At 45.1% G+C, this 24,645-nt stretch overlaps 2 protein-coding genes across 5 annotated transcripts in view; one reads left to right on the plus strand and one right to left on the minus strand.

Moving 5' to 3' along the window:
- A4GALT (alpha 1,4-galactosyltransferase (P1PK blood group)) overlaps positions 1 to 24,645 on the minus strand; it is a 46,100-nt gene that overhangs the window by 11,979 nt on the left and 9,476 nt on the right. The gene's annotated exons all lie outside the window — the stretch shown is intronic.
- Positions 7,566 to 10,099, plus strand: LOC135975926 (uncharacterized). The gene is made up of 2 exons (XM_065569618.1): positions 7,566 to 8,538; positions 9,533 to 10,099. The coding sequence occupies exons 1-2, from the start codon at positions 7,962 to 7,964 to the stop codon at positions 9,991 to 9,993; spliced, it is 1,038 nt and encodes a 345-aa protein (XP_065425690.1). The 5' UTR covers positions 7,566 to 7,961; the 3' UTR covers positions 9,994 to 10,099.

Raw genomic sequence — 24,645 nt, forward strand, 5'->3', positions numbered from 1 at the left:
CAACTCCTTGTGGCTCCTATCCCATGGGGCTGGCTGGACTCGCCTCCCTGCTCCAGAAACTGCAACCTCTGGGGTCCCAGCACCACTCAGGTTTAGCCCAGCTGTCATGATGATGGAAGTCCAGGTAGGACAAATTTGAGTGAGCGGCATTGCAACTCCATGAGCCAGGTCACAACTCCACTCACACAAATTTGATCAAGTCAGGGGGGCGGGGCCAAACCTGAGCGACACTGCAACCCCGGAGGCTGCAACACTTAGAGTAGGGTTACCATATTTTCAGCCTCCAAAAGGAGGACAGTCCACAGCCCCCGGCCCCACCCCCAGCCCCGCCCACACACCAACTCCGCCCCTTCCCCAAAGTCCCCGCCCCCTCCCCTGCTTCCCGCGAACATTTGATTCGCGGGAAGCCTGAAGCAGGTAAGGGAGGTGTGGGGGGAGGAGGCGCGGCCCAGTCTGGCCCCCCCGGCCTCTCCAGCTTGGGTCGCTTGGGCCCTGGGGTGCCGGCCCCGGGCACCCCCGGCCCGCTCAGCACTGCTGGTCCCCGGACCCCCGGCCCACCCAGCACCCCCCGGCCCCCGGCCCGCCCGGCACCCCCCGGCCCCGCCCCTCCGGTCCCGATTTTCCCGGACATGTCCGGCTTTTTGGGATTTCCCCCCGGATGGGGATTTGGAGCCCAAAAAGCCGGACATGTCCAGGAAAATCCGGACGTATGGTAACCCTAACTTAGAGTGGAGAGCCAGCCCCACAGCACAGGAGCTGCAGGAGCCACCACTGTGTGAGGAGTGCCAAGCAGGACTCCATAAATTAAACCTATGGGGGGGAGGGGAAGAGAGAAAGAGAGGGTAATTTCAGTTCCACACAGGGCCAGGAGATTTTTCTCCTTCCGCTAGATGGAGGAGTCAGCCCCACAGGTTCTCAGTGTCCATATCAAAATGGCACTGGAAACAATCCCAACAAGACTCAGTGACCCAAAATCTAGCAAAGAACATGTGATGAGAGGACAATCCCTTCCTCACAGCGTTTACAATTTAAGTGAGAATTAGCAATATGGCACAGAGGTTGATTCTGATCCATTGCGCGCTCTCTCACTCTCTCTCTCTCTCTCTCTCTCTCTCTCTCACACACACACCATCCAAATTCAGTCTACACTACAGAGTTTTGTTGACAAAAAGGCAGCTTTTGTCAAACAAAACAGTAAAGGTGTACACACTGCGATATGACTTTTGGCGGCAAACATGCCCTGTTTCAGCAACAAAATAAAACCACCCTGACGAGAGACATAAGGCTTTTTGTGCAAAATTTTCATTGACAAAATGCCAGTGTAGACACGGCGCTTGATTTTTTCACTTTAATTGGCCTCCAGGAGGTGTCCCACAATGTCCATCCTGACCGCTCTGGTCAGCAGTTTGAACTCCACTGCCCCACAGCCAGGTAACAACCATCTGCCCCTCCCCCTTAGAAGCCCTGGGAATTTTTGAAATTCCATTTCCTGTTGGCTCAGCGTGGAGAGGTCTCATTGTATCTTCCCAGGTGACCATGGCGGCTTATCGCAGAAAATGCTCTCCCGCTTGGACCACTGCGGAGCTGCTGGATCTGCTTGGTATATGGGGAGAGGAGGCTGTGCAGTCCCAGCTACACTAGAGTCATAGGAATTTTGATACCTACGGGCAGATTTCTCAAGGCTTGTGCGAAAAGGGCTATGATCGGGACATGCTGCAGTGCAGAGTGAAGATAAAGGAGCTGAGGCAGGTGCACCATAAAGCAAGGGAGGCAAATAGTCGCTCCGGTGCTGCACCTAAGACCGCCAGTTCTAGCCTCAGTGGCAACCCCACCTCCATCACCAAAAGCCCTGTGGATACTTTGGCGAGCCTGGAGGCGGTGGAAAGAGGACCTAACCTGGAGGATGAAGTCATTGATGAAGAGGTGGAGTTAGATGACAAATGTGGAGCTCCTAGCGGGGTCACCCAATGGGGAAGGCAGCCAGGAACTGTTCACCACTCCAGGAGTGTCTAGCAAGAAGCAGGAGAGGAGACGCCAGGAGAGGAGACGCTGTGGTTTGTGTAGTGCAGAGGTGGGTTCAGAATATAGATACAAGTCTGGCCTTGTTTCTGCTTGCTGGACAATCCCCTGTACAGCTAATCAGTACAGCAGAACAGGGTGTTGATGCACAATGCGATCTTACGGGAATCCTCCAGAGAGATCTCTAGGAAAATTTCCTGGAGGTACTCTGCAATCCTCTGCCGAGAGTTCCTTGGCAGAGTTGCTTTGTTCCTACAATGGAGGAAGAAAACTTTCCCACACCATTTAGCAATCACTTGTGCAGGGACCAAAGCAGCACACAGGCAAGCAGCATAGGGACCAGGGCAGAAGCCACAAGTGTGTAGTAGATGTGCCCTTGCTTCCCTGCTTACCCTCAGGAGTGAGGCATCTGCTACAATGACCCCTGCCTGTGGAAAAGTGTTGGAGAATTTTTGAATTTTTCCCCTAGTTGGCTGCAGCGCAACTTTGTTGAATCCTCTCTTCCCCGTGTATTGCCCCTCCCCACCCTCAGCCAACACTCACCATGCTTTGGGTGTTCTCCGAGATGTGTACTTGCCAAGGGAAAGTGATTGTTATGTTACCAGAGGTGTATTTTACTGAAATGTTTCAATGCTGTGCACGAATTTAACAACCATGCTTCTGTGCATTGTTCCTTGTGCTTCGGCAGATGTGGCCTTGAGGAACACCCCACGCACTGAGTGTCTCCACCAGATAAGAAAGTGCCCAACACGGAGCAAGAAGACATGTTCCGGGAGGTGCTGCACTTCTCCAATGCAGAGAAAAGGGAACACAAAGAGTGGAGGGAAGCCGAAAGGCAGGACAGAAAAGAGTCAGGAGTTTGTTAAGGACGCTATTGAGCGGATGATTAAAGTCATGGAGGAGCAAACGCAGATTCTGAAGTCCTTAATAATGTTGCAGACGGAGCAGATGCGTACCCACCCTCCCCTGCAGCACATTCAGGACTCTCTTCCATGTCCCTCTCCCAAATTCCGCCTCCACAGTCCTTCCCACTTTCCCCTTCACTCCCTCGGACAACTTTCAAAATGATAGCTGGACCTACACACAGCTCTGAAAGTCTGCCCTTGCCTGGTACCTCCTTTCCCACCAAGTGTCTTTGCGTGCATGCGTGTTGTTTCTTGTGAAAGAAAAGCAAAGTTTTTGAATGATAACTCATCTTTATTTGTTTCCTACAAATTGAGATAGCAGGCACTACCAATACATACACAGGCAGTTTAATCATTTGATTACTGGAACGTAAGGCCCCAAATTTCACCATTGCTTCCTAGGAAAACTACATGTAACGTAACATTGTAGGACCAATCACAGAGATATACATCACTGGTTCTCATTTTCAAAGTGTTGCTTCAAAGCCGCCCTGATTCGAATTGCCCCCCTCTGTGTCCTTCTAATAGCCCTGGTATCTGGCTGCTCAAAATCAGCAGCCAAGCAGTCTTCCTCAACACTTCATCCCTGAGCAAACCTTTCACCCTTAGATTCACAAAGATTATGCAACATACAACACACAGCTATGACCATGGGAATATTATCCTCATGGAGGTCTAACCTGCCATAAAGACCTCACCAGCACACCTTTAATTTGCCAAAGGCACATTCCACTGTCATCCAGCATCTACTCAGCCTGTTGAACCGCTCCTTACTGCTGTTCACGTTTCCCGTGTAAGGTTTCATGAGCTAGGACGGTAAGGGGTATGCTGGGTCTCCCAGGATCAATATGGTCATTTCAACATCCCCCACTGTAATCTTCTGGTCTGGAAAGAAAGTCCCTGCTTGTAGATTTCTATACAGGCCGGTGTTCATGAAGATGCATGCGTCACGCACCTTCCCGGACCACCCTGCATTGAAACGACCACAGTGCTCCACAAGCAACACCATAGAGAAGTACCCCTTCCTATTGATGTATTCTGTCAAAGTGGTCTGGTGCCAAAATTGGAACATGTTGTGCCATCTATCGCCCCTCCACGGTTAGGGAAACTAATTTCTGCAAAGCCTTCCACTATTTCACGCACATGTCCCAGAGTCACGGTCCTTGGTAGCAGGATGCAATTAATTGCCCTGCACAATTGTATTAACGCAGCCCCAACGGTCGACTTCCCGACTCCAAATTGATTCACGACCAACTGGTAGCAGTCTGGAGTTGACAGCTTCCACACAGCGATTGCCACGCCTTTCTCTACCGATAGGGCAGCTCTCGTTCTGGTGTCCTTGCACCACAGAGCTGGGGCGAGCGCCGCACAGTTCCAGGAAGGTGGCTTTCTGCATCCAAAAGTTCTGTAGCCACTGCTCGTCATCCCAGACCTGCATGACGATACAATCCCACCATTCAGTGCTTATTTCCCGAGCCCAAAAGCAATGGTCCACTGTCTGCAGCTGTTCCGTGAATGCCATAAGCAATCTAAAGTTGCTCCTATTCACATCACTCAGCATGTCAGGCAACTGGGAGTCTTCGTCAGTTAGGAACTTCATGATTAACTGCACTGCCATCCATGATGTCTTCATGACAGTTATCAGAGCATAGCAGAGCAATGCGGGATCCACCCCTTCTCACAAAGATGCCGGGGTGCACAGCAAACAGGGCCATTGAAAAATGTAGTGAAAAAGCCGGAAGCCCATGGAATGCTGGGACATTGAGCCCAGTCCCAAGATGTGCGGCAATCTGCTCCGCCTTCCCACAAGACCTAGTGGCAGAAGGTGTTGAGCTGGACTGTGGGATAGGTACCCACAGTGTATTGCTCACACTGTTGATAGTACCCCAACTGCGGACATGCTCTGCCGACAGAGGGAGCGAGTGTGAACATGCAATACCAATTTTTATTATAGCGCTTTTTGGAGTGTTGATATAACTTTTTCGACAAAACTGTAGTGTAAACAAGGCCTTAATCTCCTGATGATTTGAGAGAGAACAGCAAAATCTCTATTCTGGAAAGACCACCTCTCCATAACATTTTGGAAGGGTGAGAAAAAGCATCTTCCTTCCTGCCTTTGCTCAATACATCAGCCTCTTACTTTTCTGATCTTTTAAAAGAAAACCACCAAGATATATTGAAAACAGGGCAGTGAACTGCAAGCCAGATCCTCAATTGATCTGCAGACAGTGTATGCCAGCTGAGGATTTGTTTCTAAAACAGGACTTTTACCAAGTCCGCGCTGGCATAACTGCAGTGTGAATTTGAGAGGAATTATAGCTATGCTTGTGACGAGCAAACCAGAATGGTTCAGTTGTTCCTGATAAGCAATATGTCTGGATTCTTATATGAACCTTTTGCAGACTTTCACCATCTATTTCTCTCCCACAACAGTGAGAAAAACTCTCCCTTTCTCTTTGGCTTCTCATCCCTCCCCCCCCACACCCACATACAGTTGGTCTCCTAACTCAATCCCCCACTTAGGACATGATATGGACAGGACATGATGCTGCATGTCTACCTTGAGTGGCCTGGTTACAAGGCTTAGCAGCTACTCTCAATGTCTTTAAGGTACCTGGGGATAGGTTTCTATTTGTATGTATCTCAAATGAAAAACCACATAGCACATAAAACCTTTGGGGAAATAATGCCCCAGGGTTCCCGCTCCCATGGTCTTTTGCTGTTGCTAACTGGTTTCTAGGTTTATAGTACAGCAATAGATCATTACACACCGACTCCTGCCAGAGCAATCTACAGTCCATTTCTTGCCACCCTTGTAAATATTTCTGTTAGGTTGCTAGATTTCCACGTGTCCCAGCTAACAAACAATGCCTTCATTGCTGTTTTTAAATCGGTAGCACACAAGGAAATAATTACTCGGGGGGAGGGATAGCTCAGTGTTTTGAGCATTGGCCTGCTAAACCCAGGGTTGTGAGTTCAATCCTTGAGGGGGCCACTTAGGGATCTGGGGCAAAAATCAGTACTTGGTCCTGCTAGTGAAGGCAGGGGGCTGGACTCGATGACCTTCCAGCTCTATGACATAGAGATATCTCCATATATTATATTATTTACTACCAATATCTCCGTTCTGTAGCCCTCGCAAGAGTTGGATTGATTGTTCACTCTGCTTGGTTGGAAGCAGGGAAAAGAGCTCTGGTTCGACAATTTACTGCTCATCTGTTATTTGGCTGAGCTGAGGCTTATGTCATCATATAACGTAATGCACATTGGAAAACAATCCCAACCATACAGACAAAATAATGGGGTCTAAATTAGCCGTTACCACTCAAGAGAGATATTGGAGTCATCATGGATAGCTCTCTGAAAACACCTACTCAATGTGCAGCAGCAGTCAAAAAAGCTAACAGAATGTTAGGAACCATTAGGAAAGGGATAGATAATAAGGCAGAAAAATATAGTGCCATTATACAAGTCCATGATACACCCACACCTTGAATACTGCGTGCAGTTCTGGTCACCCCATCTCAAAAAAAAAAAAAAAGATATATTGAATTGGAAAAAGTACAAAGAAGGTCAACAAAAATGATTAGGGGTATGAAACCGCTTCCATATGAGGAGAGATTAAAAAGACTGGGAAGGTTCACCTTAGAAAAGAGATGACTAAGGGGAAATATGATAGAGGTCTATATAATCATGTTTGGAGTGGAGACAGCAAATAAGGAAGCGTTATTTACCCCTTCACATAATATAAGACCCAGGGGTCACCCAATGAAATTAATAGGCAGCAGTTTAAAAACAAACATAAGGAAGTACTTCTTCACACAATGCAGTCAACCTGTGGAACTCATTGCGAGGGGATATTGTGATGGCTAAAAGTATAACTGGGTTCAAACAAGAATTAGATAAGTTCATGGAGGATACGTCCATCAATGACTATGAGCCAAGATGGTCAGAGATACAACCCAATGCTCTGACTGCCCCTAAATCTCTGACTGCCAGAAGCTGTGAATGGACGACAGGGGATGGATCAATCACTAATTCTGTTCATTCCCTCTGAAGCCAGCCACTGTTGGAAGACAGGATACTGGGCTCACAGGACCATTGGTCTGAACCCTTATGGCCATTTTTATGTTCTGATACATACCTTGATCTAGCCTGATTTCTGTTCTCAGTGTGAAAGACTAAGTCTTGAAAGTGCAAGTGCTGCATGGCCACTGATAGCACTGATTGCGAGCTAGTCCAGAGACAAGAAAATCTTTCACGGTCTGATTTTCTTAAGAGGTCCTCAGTTGAACTAAAACTGGGATAACTGTATATGATTTCAGAGTAACAGCCGTGTTAGTCTGTATCCGCAAAAAGAAGAACAGGAGTACTTGTGGCACCCTGTTCTTCTTTTTGTATATGATTTATATACCTCTCTGCCTATGATGCTCTAAAAAGCAGCTGTCTGCATGACTAAATTTGGTGAATTATTTTTATTCTGGCTGGAGTTGGTAACTGTGGTATTGAACACAGGAACTAAGAGCAGGAGACTCTCCTGTGCTCCTGGCTGGGCAAGGAGACAAATTGGGAACCAGGAAGGAACTGAGATCAGACAAGGAGCCAGTGGGGAAGACTAGCTGGGCAAGGAGACTGGACTAAGGCCTGGTCTACACTAGGCGTTTATGTCGAAGTTAGCGCCGTTACATCGAATTAACCCTGCACCCGTCCACACTGCGATGCTATTTAGTTCGACATAGAGGTCTCTTTAATTCGACTTCTGTACTCCTCCCCGACGAGGGGAGTAGCGCCAAATTCGACATGGCCATGTCGAATTAGGCTAGGTGTGGATGGAAATCGACGCTAATAGCTCCGGGAGCTATCCCACAGTGCACCACTCTGTTGACGCTCTGGACAGCAGTGCGAGCTCGTATGCTCTGACCAGCCACACAGGAAAAGCCCCGGGAAAATTTGAATTGGAATTCCTTTTCCTGTCTGGCCAGTTTGAATCTCATTTCCTGTCTGGACATCGTGGCGAGCACAGCAGCACTGGCAACGATGCAGAGCTCTCCAGCAGTGATGGCCGTGCAGTCTGTGAATAGAAAGAGGGCCCCAGCATGGACTGATCGGGAAGTCTTGGATCTCATCGCTGTGTGGGGCGATGAGTCCGTGCTTTCCGAGCTGCGATCCAAAAGACGGAATGCAAAGATCTACGACAAGATCTCTAAAGACATGGCAGAGAGAGGATACAGCCGGGATGCAACGCAGTGCCGCGTGAAAATCAAGGAGCTGAGACAAGGCTACCAGAAGACCAAAGAGGCAAACGGACGCTCCGGATCCCATCCCCAGACATCCCGTTTCTATGAGGCACTGCATTCCATCCTCGGTGCGGCCGCCACCACTACCCCACCAGTGACCGTGGACTCTGAGGATGGGGTAGTGTCCACGGCCGGTTCCTCGGACACGTTAGGGGACGTGGAAGATGAGGAAGGAGATGAGGAGGGCGAGGCAGTCGGCAGCGCTCACAACGCTGATTTCCCCGACAGCCAGGATCTCTTCATCACCCTTACAGAGATCCCCTACGAAGCGTCCCCAGCCGTTACCCCGGACACAGAATCTGGTGAAGGATCAGCCAGTAAGTGTTGTAAACATCTAAACATTTATTTTTAACAAAACAGGAATATTAACAATTTAAAGAATGGGTTGTTCATGATTAGTGTGCCCTATGCGCTTAACGGTTTAGTCATGGGCAGTGCAAGTTTTGAAAAAAAATCTAGCAATGTCCGGTTTTCAGTGATTGTCCTGCACAAGCCGCTCTACTGTTTATTCCCTGCTACTGCAGCTACAGTAAAATGCGGTCTATATGTCCGGGGATAGAGCAGTAGTCCTCCTGGGATATCTCCACGAAGCTCTCCTGGAGGTAACTTGAAAGCCGTTCCATGAGGTTCCTGGGGAGAGCGGCCTTATTGGGTCCTCCGAAGTACGAGACGTTGCCGCGCCACGAGACTATCACGTACTCGGGAATCATTGCTCTGCATAGCAGGGCGGCATACGGCCCTGGTCTTTGGAGGCTTTCCCGGAGCATTCTCTGTCTGTCGCTCTCAGAGATCCTCATCAGGGTGATGTCGCCCATGGTGACCTGCTTTTAATTAGGTAGGGGAATGTTAGTGTTGGGACTGCTTTCCCGTTCCTTGACAGAACTGTAACCGCTGGTTTTTAGCCACGCGGTGGAGGCGGGAGAGGGGCAGCCGAAAGGGATCGTTCCCGGGGACAGCCGCGAGGGGGTGGGACAGGGGCAGAGTTCCCGCTTGCCGGATTGCTGGCTGCAGGAACTGACATAGCTTTAAATGTGAAATGAGGCCAGTGGTAATCTAAAAGTTTTAAACTGCCACAAGTGTACGGCTTACCATGTCTGCCTGCAACAGAAATTCCGTTGTGCTGCCCCGCTTCTCAAATGTGCTGTGCAAGACCCCAGGCACTGAATGCGAAGGCCGAAAATTCGACCTTGTGCTGAGTGCGCATGTGATAGGTGCTGTGCATGGTCTTGTTCACAGAGAAAGACTATGTTCTTTGTTCACAACTACATTTTTCTTTCTGAGGAATTCACTCCCTTTTTCCCATTTCCACAGCCCCATCTGTGACTGTCTCACAACCTAGCCTGGAATCACACTCCCAGAGGCTAGCGCGGATTAGGCGTAGGAAGAGGAGGACACGGGAGGACATGTTCTCTGAGCTTATGGCCTGTTCCCAAGCCCAGGCAGCACAGCAGACCCAGTGGCGGGAGAACTTGACCCGAATGCACCAAGCCAACATGGATCGGGAGGAGAGGTGGCGGCAGGAAGACCAGCAGGCGACTCAAACGCTGCTTGGACTACTGAGGGAGCAAACGGACACGCTCCGGCGCCTTGTGGATGTTCTGCAGGAACGGAGGCAGGAGGACAGAGCCCCGCTGCAGTCCATCTATAACCGCCCTCCCCTGCCACCAAGTCCCATACCCACCTCACCCAAAGTGCAAAGAAGGAGAGGCGGCAGAGTCCCTGCTAACTCTCACTCCACCCCTGCAGAGAGCTCGAGAGCCTTCTGCTACTAATTTCCCAAAATTTGAACAGTTCTTTCCTTCCCGCCTGACACAAGCCCCCGTCCAAGTTTCACCTCCCAATGCCATGTGTAGTTGATAATAAAAAATATGTTTCTGTAAACTACTGTTTCAATCATGTTCTTTTGGAGGAGGATGGGAAAGGGGGTTGGTAATTGGACAGGACAGTCACCTTTGGCAGGGTACATAGTCGGGGGCAGGCACAGCAGCAGGGCACATACACAGTGCATTGATGCAGTGACTAGTTACCCTGGTTAGTCTGGGAGGTTGTTTTCATGTTATGTGGTGGGGGGTGGGTTGCTCTGTGACTTTGTGGCAGGGGAGGGCAGTTACAGATCTTAAGCGGCGGTCCTTAGGCAGGATCACAGAGCCACACAGCAGGGGATCTGTAACCGTCCTCCCCCTGCCACAAAGTCACATAGACCCCCCCATACACACAGTCCCGATCAGGAGGGGTGACAGGCTCCGTTGAAACAACCATCCCACTGCAGCGGAGCCTGTCAATCCTTGAGTTTAGAAGCTGCATTCGCGTCACTACACTACACCCGCTCCGCACCACAGTCTGCGTCCCAGTTTTAAAAAATTCCCGCGAAAACAGTATTAAAGAAAACGGTGTGCTTTAACAAAAAGTTGAACTATTTTTATTTCGCAACGTGTGTTGGAAGGGGGGTGAAGGGGGTATGTAACTGGATAGGATAGTCAACATTACCTGGGTAAAGAAACGGGGGCAGGTTTAGCTTCTCAGTACACAAACTTTAAAGTCACAGGTTACCCTGCTCACTGAGGAACTTTGCTTTCAAAGCCTCCCGGATGCACAGCGCGTCCCGCTGGTCTCTTCTAATCGCCCGGCTGTCTGGCTGTGAGTAATCAGCAGCCAGGCTATTTTCCTCAACCTCCCACCCCGCCATAAAGGTCTCCCCCTTGCTCTCACAGAGATTGTGGAGCACACAGCAAGCTGCTATAACAATGGGGATATTGGTTTCGCTGAGATCACAGCGAGTCAGTAAGCTTCTCCATCTCCCCTTGAGACGGCCAAAAGCACACTCCACCACCATTCTGCACTTGCTCAGCCGGTAGTTGAAGAGTTCTTTTTCAGTGTCCAGGGCGCCAGTATAGGGCTTCATGAGCCAGGGCATTAGCGGGTAGGCTGGGTCCCCGAGGATGACTATAGGCATCTCCACATCCCCAACAGTTATTTTGTGGTCCGGGAAGTAAATACCTTGTTGCAGCCGTCTAAACAGACCAGAGTTCCTGAAAACACGAGCGTCATGAACCTTGCCCGGCCATCCCACGTAGATGTTGGTAAAACGTCCCCTGTGGTCCACCAGTGCTTGCAGCACCATGGAAAAGTAGCCCTTTCGGTTAATGTACTGGGTGGCCTGGTGGTCCGGTGCCAGGATAGGGATGTGAGTTCCATCTATGGCCCCACCGCAGTTTGGGAATCCCATCGCTGCGAAGCCATCTATGATCGCCTCCACGTTTCCCAGGGTCACTACCTTTGGCAGCAGTACATCAACGATTGCCTTGGCTACTTGCATCACAACAACCCCCACGGTAGATTTGCCCACCCCAAACTGGTTCGCGACTGACCGGTAGCTGTCTGGCGTTGCAAGCTTCCAGAGGGCTATGGCCACTCGCTTCTGTACACTCAGTGCAGCTCGCAACCGGGTGTCACTGCGCTTCAGGGCAGGGGACAGCAACTCACAAAGTTCAAGGAAAGTTCCCTTCCGCATGCGAAAGTTTCGCAGCCACTGGGATTCATCCCAGACCTGCAGCACTATGCGGTCCCACCACTCAGTGCTTGTTTCCCGTGCCCAGAATCGCCGTTCCACGGCATCAACATGACCCATTGCCACCGCGATGTCCTCGGCGCTGGGTCCCCTGCTTTCTGACAGGTCCGTGCTACTCTCAGACTTCAGGACATCACCGCGGTGCCGTAGCCTCCTTGCCTGACTTTTCTGCATCTGCCTCAGGGAAACCTGTATGATAAGCTGCGAGGCGTTGAGAGCGGCCACAACTGCAGCGATGGTCGCAGCGTGCTCCATGCTCGCAGTGCTGTGGCGTCCGCGCTGTCAATGACTGGAAAAGTGCGCGAAATGATTTCCCGCCGGCGCTTTCAGGGAGGGAGGGCAGGAGTGATGGACGGATGACGACAGTTACCCAAAAGCACCCTCGACACATTTTGTTACCCAGAAGGCATTGCCGGCTACACCCAGAATTCCAATGGGCAGAGGGGACTGCGGGAACTGTGGGATAGCTGACCACAGTGCACCGCTTCGAATGTCGACGCTTTCACCATTAGTGTGGACGCACAAAGTCGAATTACTGTCCTTAGTGTGGACACACACGTTCGAATTTGCAATATCGATTACAAAAATTCGATGCAAGTAAAATCGAACTACTCTCGTAGTGTAGACAAGGCCTAATTTACTCATATTTATTAATGAATCCTCAGTACTCTTGTGAAGCAAGTCTTATTCCCATTTTACAGATGGGTATTTGGCACTGGTGCATCCACTGCTGGAATACTGTGTCCCGTTCTGGTGGCAACAATTCAAGAAGGAGGTTGATCAAGTGGAAAGGGTTCAGAGAAGAGCCATGAGAATGATTAAAGACCTAGAGAACATGCCTCATAGTGATAGACAGACAGCTTAATCTATTTAGCTTAACAAAGAGAAGGTTAAGGGGTGACTTGATTACATTCTATAAGTACCTACATGGGGAACAAATATTTAATAATGGGCTCTTCAGACTAACAAAGGTATAATACAATCCAATGGCTGGAAGTAGAAACCAGACAAATTCAGACTTGTACATTTTTAACAGTGAGTGTAATTAAGGCTTTGTCTATACTTGCAAAACTTTTGTCGTTCAGAGGTGTTAAAAAAACACCACCCAAAAGACAAACGTTTTGTTGACAAACACTGGTGTGAACAGCGACTTGTCAGCAGGCAAGCCCTCCTGCCGAAAACACCAATGCTGCTTGTTGGGAGTGGAAGTTTTTTGTCATCAGGAGAGCGCTCTCCTGCTGACACACAGCGGCTACACTGCGTGCCTTTTAGTGGCACGGCTATAGAGGCACAGCCGTGTTGCTAAAAGATGTGTAGTGTAGCCATAGCCTAATTCTTGGAACAATTTACCAAGGGTCATGGTGGATTCTCCCTCACTGACAATTTTTAAATCAAGATTGGATGTTTTTCTAAAATTTCTGCTCTAGGAATTATTTTGGGGAAGTTCGGTGTTAAACAGGACGTCAGACTAGATGACCACAATGGTCCCTTAATAAATTCCAAGACCAGAATTAGTGAGTAAAAGATGTTGCCATAGAATATACCAGTAAGTGTCCTGATTCTAAGCATTATAGAATAGATCAGAATTTTGTCCAGGAAAGGACTGTAGACTTTGGCCTTTAGTCCCCCTTAACTGGAAAAACTATTGTTTACAGCTCTTAGACTCTGAAAGGCATAGACAAGCAGAATTTACAAATCCTTGCCAATATTTACACTAAAATGGAATGTAGGGTAAGTGCTGGGAGAGACAATGGAGAAAAAGGATGGAAATACAGTAATTTGATATTGTAGCAATAGCTACATGCGTAGGTGAGTAAATTGATACTAGTAATATGTAATATGGAACTGAATTGTAAGCTCTTGGTGGCAAAGATGGTATGTGTTTGTACAATGCTGAGCATAGTCATTGCACAACTAATTAAGTCTAGTGGGGACATTAAGTATGAGCAACATTTTAGCCCTCACAATTAGATGTTCCTGAGTTTAATCAGAAAGGTGAAGCATGAGAAGAACCAACCTTTTTGGAAGGATATGCGCCAGGATATTGGGAACATATCTGTCTTTCAGTTGCTATTACCATGATTTGTGGTCATTTTGGAAATTAATACATTGGACAAAAGTATGGCAATATTAATCTGAGCTATTTAGGAAAAGCAACTGTCTAACCCCGTTTCATAAACTTACATAATAGGGACTGCAGCATGGAAAGGGGCAATTTAGAGTTTGTCCTGTTCTTACTGAACTTCTGTAGTGGAAGGCTTTTCTTCTTTGTTATTTTATATGTAATTGAGCATCAAGTAGCAGATCAGTAGCCTGTGTATTTTAACAAGTGCACAAGTGCCTAGAGCTCTTTGGAATTAGGCACTGCAAAGAATTTTAAAGTCTTAAATACTTTAGAATACAAAGAATACTTAGTCTTAAATAAATATTACTACCAACGTACTTCTAGGGATTTCTCTCTCTTTTTTTCCTTCCCTCTCTAGTCTGGTAAAAGGAATTGATTTCTATTTTCCTACTTGTAAAATCTGAAGATATGCTGGAGAGGACAGATGGTCTAATAGGAGGAGGACACTTGCTTCAGACTTAGGACACCTGCATGCAATACCCTGCTCCATCACAGGCTCTCTGTGACCTTGGGCAAATGACTTAAGCCCAGATCCTCAAAAGGTATTTAATACCCATGAGGATCTGAGCATTAGTCTCTCTGTGCCTCAGTTTCCCATCCATAAAAATGGGATAGTACTTCCCTACCTGACAGATGTGTTGCAAGGATAAATAGATTAAAGATGGTGTGTCACTCTGACACTAAAGTAATGAGAGCCGTATAAGTACCACACATACTGACAGTCTGGCCTATGGGTTTATAGGTCTCAGTATTTTAGTATTCTTGGCCATAGCCATCGATGCCAACTTTTATTTTTCACTGGGGGGTGCTCTGCCCCCACTTCATTCCCTCCCCTGAGGCCCCACCCTCTTTCCGCCTCCACTACGCCCCCTCGCAGAGGCCCCTGCCCACCCGCTGCTTGCTGCTCTCTGCCCTCTGCAAGCCCCTTCCCCAGCCACCAAACAGCTGATTGGTGCAGACTGCCCAACAGTTGTGGCTGGTGGGTGCTTAGCACCCACTATTTTTTTTTCCATTGGTGCTCCAGCCCTGGAGCACCCACAGAGTCAGCACCTATGGCCATAGCAAATAAATTTTCCCTCTCACCTTTTGTACTTTTCTATCTAGCAAAATAAGTTTAACATAATTCAAAATCCCATTACACTGTATGTGATTTTATTTAAACATGGCATTGTGGGCCAGATAAGGGAGAATAATGCTGTTGTGAGAATCCATCACAAGAGAGGAATTTTATTCACACACGGTGAAATTCACCCTGTGCAGAGATGCAGCATATGGCCTGTTGCACCACTTAAATATCTCAATGTAAGGCTTGAGTGGTACATAGGCCTCATGTAGGCTCTGCACTGAGGTAAGTTTCACCCTAAAATAAAAACAAAATACAAATTCCAGGGCCTGATCCAAGCACACTGACATTGATGGAAAGACTTCAGCGTACTTCAGACCACAGCCCCAACCCTTAAAAAACACACACACAGAATGATTCTGTCATCAATGCACAGCTTCTCATGACACAGCTGCCCTGTGACTGGCATGTCATAAATTACATGTCTCTGTACTACCCACCAAATGCTATCAAAAAATTGAAATGACCTTTTATATAAAGGTCATTTCATGAGTTCTAATCATGCTCCAAAATATTTAACATTTAAAAATATGGCTTTGTGAGGGCAACATTTAGAGTAGTTACCAACACCCACCCCCAGAATCAGATTGACTATTGGCATGTTCTATATGGTGAACAGGAAAGTCTCATGTCAGAACTAAAGTAACTGGCAAGATTAAGTAGATTAATGGATAGAGCTGCCCAGTCTCAATCCTGAATTGAGCTGTACAAGCTCAAATTGATTAAAGAAAGCACGCTGGCTGGTATAGGAGAATATAACTTTCTCCAGAGATTAAACCACATTGCTGTTCGCTAAATTGGTGACTTCAGCTGCACAGTAATAAATATAAATTGCATATCTATAGCACCTGTAATCTGGGGATCTCAAAGAGCCTTATAAATACTAAGAGCCAGATTCTGATACTCTGATTAAGGGAATGAAAACTTGGCTCCACTGAAGGAGTGGCAAAATTCTCATGGACTTCTATAGGGTCAGGATTTCACTCATAGTGAATAGGCCTATTTTTGGAGGAAGGTACTATTTAAATCAGTGGGACTACTCATGCGTAACTGCTCAAATCACATTCTCACACTAATTAATTAGGCCTCAAATACTCCTGTGAGACAGAATTCATAACTGTTGTATAGGTGGGAAAATGTCCTGAGAAGTTAAAAGTCTATGTCAGTGGTCATCATGACTGCCAGCAGTGACCAGGCTGAGGGGCCTGAATCCCACACCTACATTATGTCATGAGCATAAAGTAATTACTGACAGGTGGACTTAAATAAACTCACCAGCAGACCCTTAACCTTCTATAACTTATACATTCATGTAGAAACTAAAACTACAGCCATTGTGCTGTTCATGAACCCCCCCAACGGGACAGTAAAGGACTTCAGAGATGAAAATTTTACATCCACGGCTTCCCCTACAGAGCTTGTACCAGTGACTCTCTACACACTTCTGCTGGCTTGGAGCTCACCTCACCCAAATAATCTGAGGAGTCTGGGGCTTTTTCCTCATAGAGGGATACAGGGTTAAAATGTCAACTTGTCCCATTCAGTGTCCTAGAAGAGCATGTGGCACTCTACCTTCTGAGTGACACTGCTTTGATTTCCTGCTCTAAGAACCATCAGAGTAACAGCATCCCTATGCTTGCCTCACTCAAGTGGAGGGTAGGACTGGGAATTCACCTGTTATTTACAACAAAAACAATATTTATTTAATAATAAATCCCAGTAAGATTTGATTCTAATGTGCCTTCCACTTTCTAGACAGCAAGGCCGTCTAAAATGTGATGCTGCTCATGTTATCAATAGCATCTCTTTACCTCCCAGAACTCTTTACAGTACAAAATTTGGTTTCTGGCCATGCTTTCCAGTGGGCCCAATGAAATAATCAGAGGCAAACTTCTCATTGACTTCAAGAGAAGCAGGATCAATACATCTGTACTGCTTTCTTTTACCCCTCAGTGAAGCACATCTAATCATGTCCCTTGTTTTGCGATTTGTGTTTTTAAATCTCCTAGCCTATTTTCTTCATTTATAATACTAAATATTCTCCTTCCCTCCTCCCACGGTCATACGCTCTGTTCCTTTAGTACATCTTTATTCATCTTCATTCTCATTAGATTACTGTCCTCCTCTGTATTCTTCCAATTCCCAGTTCAAAGTCTATTTTTAGTTTCCCTTATTTTAGAGTGGTCGTCTCTGGTAATGCTCAGCACTGCAGCACTCAAACCATCATTAGCAAGGTTACATCCTTTCCTTATTGCATTTCAAAATGTTTTTTTTAAATCCATCTTCCTTCACAGATCAAAAGGTGATTTAAATGTATACAGCGTCTGCTATCCAAACACAGACGCCGCTGTAACCACCTTCTCCTTATTTGCTATTCCTTCTTGAAATGCTAGCAAAAGACCGCAAACCAGTATCATTGACAACTGCTTCACTACACAGCAGAAGAAAAAAATTGCCTGGGTGTTTCTTGACTTTCACTGTGAAAAACCATCATTGCTACCCACCACTGAGAGAAGTTCTATAGCAGGTGTTATGCAATATGCTAGTGTGTTTCTCAAAGTTTTGTACTGGGGACCCCTTTCACACAGCAAACCTCTGAGGGCGATCTCCCCTCCCTTATAAATTAAAAACACTTGTTTATATATTTAACACCATTATAAATGCTGGACGCAAAGTGGGGTTTAGGGTGGAGAGTGATAGCTTGCAACCCCCCATGCAATAACCTCACGTCCCCCTGTTTGAGAACCCCTGTAATATGCATTATTGCAGACTAGAGGACCATAGTGGTCCCTTTTAGTAATTAAGAGATTTATTAAGAGATCACAGTACAGAGACCACTTTGAAATAATGTATGTGTGCCTGGGGCATTTTGTATAACCATAGCATACACAAATACATGAAAAGATGAACTAACACCCTAGGATACAGCTTTATTTAGCTCAGACACTTTATAGCCACTTCCTTTTACTCTACCATGGAACAGCATTAATCTAGTTGTTAGATCAGGGGATTGTGTGCTATAACTTTTGAGTTCTTTATATGGCTCTGTCACTTACTCCCTGTGTGAGCTGGGGCAAATCACAATCTCTCTGTAAAATGGTGTGGAAGCAGAGAAAGAACTGACAGGAAGGGGATTGCAATGCATGACAGTTTGTTAGCAAGAGTCAGGCTAACTGTAACCCTAATAACGTGAGATTTGAAGAAGTGAGGAATGTGTGAGGCAAGTGGGAAAGAATGGTGTGAGAAGTTGTTGCGATCTTGTGTAGATAATGTGCAAACAATATGGAATGTAGACTGTCTACATTAATGAGAAAAACAAGATATTAGAATGACTTATGTAAACACAAAATGCTGCGGTTGCTTTTCATTGTCTAACAAAAGGTATAAATGCTTGCTGTAATTGTTTACCTGAGAAGAGACCTGCCTAGGAAAGGGAGACCCTGTGTCCTAGTGCACTCTCTTCCTTTACACAGCTGTTAAAGAGAATAAAGTATCTGACTTTGCTGTACCCAAACAGAGTGAAAACTGTGTTATTCTCCGACAATGGGTATAATGCTTAACCCTTGCATAGGGATGTTCAGTGACTTAAACACTCTGAGGTGCTATAGAAGTGAAAAATATTATTATTGAGAGACTAAGTTGCAATGGACACTAGAGATGGCCAAAGAAAGCTGAATTTTGGCTCTGAAAAACTTCAACTAAGATTTGCTTCCTGAAGCACTACTGTGATACAAATAATTATACAAATGCAAGCCATTGAAGGTCCAAAGGGAATGGACCTGGTCAGGATTGGAGAAAGTGTTTCCATTTTGACTCATCTAAATATTCAATTACCAGAAAGGTGCTCACCTATATTAAAGAAGAACAAACTTTGTTTAGTAGATTTGAAACTAATGACCTGCTCTTGGCCAAGATCAGAGACAACTTTTCTTAACTCATCCTTCTCAATCTATCTGCTGCCATAGGCACCATTGATTTCACTGTCATTCCACGGCTACCATGGCCCCAAGTTGTCCTCTCACTTCTTCTGCAACTCCTTTCCTTTCAAAGTTTCTGTCACTGTCCCTCATGGTTTTGTACTTGGCCCTTTCTTCTCCTCTAACCCTTTAGATCTTATTCCTGAGTGATCTCATCCATTCACATGGCTTCATATCATCTCAGCCTAGGAATCTCATGATGTAAAGAGGAGAACAAGTTCTCTCCTGCAATCCTGCCATGCCTCTCTGACTGCTATCTTTCCAACATCTCATCAGGACTGTCCTGCTACTGTCTCCACTGTTTGCTACAGACTTCTAAATCACACCAGAGAAAAGGATGACTGACTCCTTAAGCAGTTATCTACAATGTGTCCAGAAAAAAAGCTGCATTATCATAGGGTACATCAGTCTTTGAGTAACATATGGTAAAGGTATGCAGTGTTGTTGTAGCCATGTTGGTATCAGACTATTAGAGTGACAAGGTGGATGAGGTAATATCTTTTATTCTACCAACTTCTGTTGGCAAGAGAGACAAACTTTCAAGCTTACACAGAGCTCTTCTTATGGTTGCATGCTGTCAGTATTTAAAACATTATCAGAATTTCTAAATATTTCAGATGACAATATCTTAACTGAAAAAGCATTGTATCCACCAGGGGGGAAATCTTTATTAGACCTCATCTTGACAGATAAAAAGGAACTGATCACAAAACCAAAAGTTAGTGGTGGCTTACGTACAAGTGGTCATGACTTGATCATATATGTTATGTGGAAACAGAATCAAGTACAATTCTTTAACATATATATGGTGCTTTAAAAGGGCCAAATCTGAAAACAAGTGAGCCAGATCAGTTGGGAGAGAGAATTTAAATAGTAAAATGTGAAGGATAATTGGGAACTATTTAAAAACATTTTACTAGATGCCCAAGAAGCCACAATTCCACAATCAAGAAAGATGTACTGGTTAAAAAAAGAAAAACCTGCCTTAGAGAGGAAGTGAAAGTAACATAAGAAATATATATATATATATATATATATCTCAAATGAAAGAAAAGAATATAAATCAGAAGCTAGGTATTGCAGAAAACTGATAAGGGAAACAAAAGGACACAAGGAGAAATCTATGGCCAGCTGAGTTAAGGACAATGAGGAGGAGTTTAAGTATATTAGGAACAAAAATAATCCTAAAAATTGTATTGGTCTATTACAAAATGGTGGAATTATCAATAATAATGCAGTAAAGACAGAAGTGTTCAATACATATTTCTGTTCTGTTTGGGAAAAAACTATATGACATGGTCACAGCATATGATAAAGCTTACAGGTGAAAAAGGTGGTGGTGGGGGAGATAAATAATAAACAGGACAGGTCATTTATACAGAGTGATCTGAATCACTTAGTAAGCTTGGTGTAATCAAACAATATGCATTTCAATATGGCCACATGGGGAAGGCATCCATCTAGGGACAAAGAATGTAGGCCATACTTACAGAATGGGGGACTCTATTCTGGGAAGCAGTGACTCTGAAAAAGACTTAGAAATCAAGGGGGTTAATTTGAGCTTCCATCTTTCCTTCTAAACCCTCTCTCCTCTTCTTTCCTTCTTCCCTGCTGTTGAAATCATAACCTCCCCAATGACCCAGGCTCTCATAATTCTGTTATATTTGACTCATCCCTCTCTTTCTCCATTCACAGTCAGGCTATTGCCAAATCTTGCTGGTTCTTTCTCCACAATAGGTCAGCTGTCACTTTTTCCACTCATATGGCTAATACATGTCCATGTTTTAGTCATCTCCCTCTTTTACTTGTGCAACTCACTCTTTGCTGGCCTCCCTGATTCCCATCTATGTGCTCATCCAATTTAAGCAAAAACAATGCGACTAAAATCATCTCTCATCCATGAAACAGATTGTCTCCCTCCTTCCTTTAAATGCTTTCAGTGACTTTCTCTCCTTGCCCTCCACATCAAGCTCAAGCCTCTTGTCCTAGAAGACACTGGGCAACTCCATCCTTGCCTGCCTACCTCTCTCCTTGCCTTTCCTCCTACTCTCTTCACACCATACAAGCCTCCTATCTCCCTGCTCCTTTTTTATCCATCACCTACTTATATTTGAGTTTCTGTCCACAGTGCCCCATGGCTTGGAACTTCCTAGTGCATCCAGTGACCACCCTTTTTCATTCAAATCCCTTTTAAAAACTCACTTCTTCAATGACACCCAGCAGGATGAATCCATATTAAAAAGAATTTCTATCCACAGCTCATTAATAAAAAGATATAGGACCTAATACTCAACTGTTATCAATGGCATAACTCCAAGACTTGATTTGGAAGAGGGAAAATGTCATAGTATTCAATACAGGCTCACTCTACAAGCCAAGGTCAACAACAGTTAACTTATCATCATCGAGCTTATGAGTTAACACCCCACTGAAATGAATGGGGCAGCTTCCAGAGCTAGTGTTTCAGGCTCCCTGCAGACTCAGCCAGACAGTTCTGCATCATTTTATACCAGGTTCGTATTCTGAAGGTTGTCTTTGCTGCTATGAAAGCTAGATACTTCTGCTTTGTTTTTAAATGAAAGAGGAGACTCTGGAGAACAAGATGATATCCTTTAAAAAAAAAAAAGTGTTGTATTGCTGATTGTGATTAATTTGAGCAAGATTGTTGTCAAGCTTAAAATGAACACCAGTATTGCCAGTGTTAAGCCTAAACTTCCGGAAGCTTTATAGAATGGGCTTTGCAAAATTATCTTTAAAAAGCAAGCTTTGCAAACTTAAGCTACAACTTGCTGTCAAAAAACGCCTACAACCAGAAACATTTTATTCTGACTCCTATATGGTATAATAGGTTATGCCCCTAGGTACGGCTTATTGAAACCACCTTTAAAATTTGTGGTTAAGAGACGCTGCAACCAAAGAACTGATTCCTAAGTGGGTTTGATGGGCTAGGCCATTAGGCATAGGTCATCAAAATAACCTTACCCACAATCAAGCCAATAGCCCATTTAGAGTTAAGTTACCTAGAAAACTAAGGGAAACCACAGTCGAGACAGTGGGCTATATAAACATAAGCTATCTCCTTGAGCATAACTTATAAAATTAAAACAATAATTGGCTACAAGAAAATAAGTAAGCATGAATTATACAGCCAAAGCGAGAACACTAAATTTGGCCTAACCTGATTGGTTAACCTGCTTCAAAGCATGGCGGGCAGATGAGATTAAATGCGTAAAACCTCAGGAGGGTGTGTGTGTGTCTTGGTCTAAGAAGTTATTCTCTTTGATCGGTCTGACCCGCACCCCCTAAACCGAGGAAACCTGAACTGCACCGACTATCTGCACCTGGCCAATGCAAAGAGCGGTCGACTAAAGGGTAACGTATTCTCGGCAGGGTAAGGTTTTAAATTAAAATAGTCTGGTTGCATGCAAAATAAGGTAACAGAGTAAAGAAGTCTGGGTTGCTCGAGCTGTTTTGATCTCAAGTTGTACTAACACTATAGTATTAAAAAATAATAGTGTCGGAATAATTTGATCTCAGATTATATTAATACTGCAGTATTAAAAATAGTAGTAAAAGTTTACTTGTGCTGTGTCTTCTGCGTTGCATTTATAGCTGTAAGTCATTAAAAGCCTTTCCTGAAGAATAATCAGTAGTTTTCATTTCTTTATATGGACACCACTTAACCTCATTACATCTGTGTTGGGTGGTGGGAAGTAGTGATCACCCAGAGCCCCATTTGGACGCTGATGTGTGTCCCCTTCTTCCTATATCTCCGCACTGATCTGTCCCAGTTTGAACCCTGCATAGCTCTATTGAAGTCAATGGGGCTATGCCAATTTACACCAGCAGAGGATCTGGCCCATAATTCACAGGCCTCCCTATCCTCTGATCATCCAGGACATTGTGTGTCTGAATTGTTTTCTCTATTTAGATTGTAAGAAACAAAACCTTTTTCTGGTTTACACCATCAAAAACACTGTCAGCCCTTAAAATAATCATAATCCTACCACCTTAATTGATGTAACTTAATATAAAACTGAATTTATACATAGCATTCGGTAGCTATATTGTGTGAGTTACTGCCACTCACTGGGTGACACTTGCAGACCTCATCCTGTGCTGTCAGAGAAGTCACCATCATTTTCTGCCCTCATTTTGAATAGCTTTCTAGCAGGTCCTTCCCCAAAGATATACATCATATCTTCTTGGCTAATTCTGACAAATTGGGATGAACTAAGTAAAATAGCTGCCTCTATGTTTTCTCTGACACTGGAGTCTATCTCCTATGGTTTCTTTTCAGACCCGCTCTGAATTTCCAGCCTCAGCTCAAGGACTATTATTTCAAATAAAAAAAAAAAAAAAAGAATTGTTTTGGAGCTTAAGAATCAGTCCCTGTCTAATAGAACTGGTCGATAAATGATGAAAATTGTTCAAAAATGTTCATGAAAATATGTTGTTGCAAATATGAAACATTTCTACCAGCTCTCCTGTCTATGATATCCTTGAGACTACAAGAAAGATATTTCTTCTTCTGACCCGTTACCAATGTCTTTGTGCACATGGATCTGGTAACAGTATAGAAGTGCTTCCTCCTTCATACTGCTATTCAGGAACTGCATCAACAGTGTATTATAAATCCTGAGCCTCTCCTTTCACCTACAGGGGTGGCTTTAAGCCGATTCGGCCGATTCCCTGGAATGGGGCCCCACAACGTCCGGGGCTGCTTCTCCCTCCTCCCTCCAGCGCTTGCGCTGCCATACAGCTGATCAGCGCAAGCCTGGAAGGGAGGGGTGAGGAGGAGGAATCCGGCGTGCTTGGGGAAGATGCGGGGCCAGGGCTGGGATTTGGGGAGGGATCCAATGGGGCAGGGAGGGGGCGGGGCCAGGGTTGGGGCAGGGGGGCGCGAGACAATTCATGTCCCGGCATGGGGCACCACACCTGCTAAAGCCGGCCCTGTTCACCTACATTACAAATCCCAACATGTGAATGTCCGACATTTTAGGATGCCTTTCCATGTACTGGAGAGTCTTAACGACACACAGAGGTGGTTTTGGTTTTGCTATTCATCCCTGATTTTAAACTCCATGAAGGAAGGGAACAGGTCTCCTTTTTTGGAGATATGTACTCCACTCTCTCCTCTTCTAAAGTCACTCACTTCAGACTTTTCTGCTTAATGGTATATCTAAAAAGTACCCTTTCAATTTTTTTGCTGAAGGACTGTTCCTAGTTGTACTTTATACATTGTTATTAACTATTAGTTGAACCAGTTTTGGAGGATTGCCGTTTCAGTTATGAAAAAGAAAATGTCAGAGGGAAGTCGACAGGAGGCTTTCCATTGACTTCAGTGGACTTTCGATCAGATCCTAGATTACGAACAGTATCATTAAAAATATCAAATAGTAGGACTGATGCCATGTTTTATTTCATGCAAAAGAAAAAATGTAACTTATAAATTACATTTTAATGAGCTTATCAAAAATACCAAATAGTATAGTGTACTTAAATTTTTTTTTGTTGAGGACACATACAAGTTACACTTTGCAGCATACAAGTGATTAATGTACATCAGTGTTTAAATCTTGCTAATGATAACAAGATTAAACACTTTAAAAATGTTGTTTCGCATGAGAC

This window comes from Chrysemys picta, chromosome 1 (genome assembly GCF_011386835.1).
Source record: "Chrysemys picta bellii isolate R12L10 chromosome 1, ASM1138683v2, whole genome shotgun sequence".
Taxonomy (NCBI): Eukaryota; Metazoa; Chordata; order Testudines; family Emydidae; genus Chrysemys; species Chrysemys picta.

Excerpts from the sequence above, each read along its gene's own strand:
- LOC135975926 (XM_065569618.1), top strand. The coding sequence starts at position 7,962 with ATGCAGAGCTCTCCAGCAGTGATGGCCGTGCAGTCTGTGAATAGAAAG. Across the intron at positions 8,539-9,532 it reads ATCTGGTGAAGGATCAGCCA|CCCCATCTGTGACTGTCTCA; the intron begins GTAAGTGTTGTA and ends CCATTTCCACAG.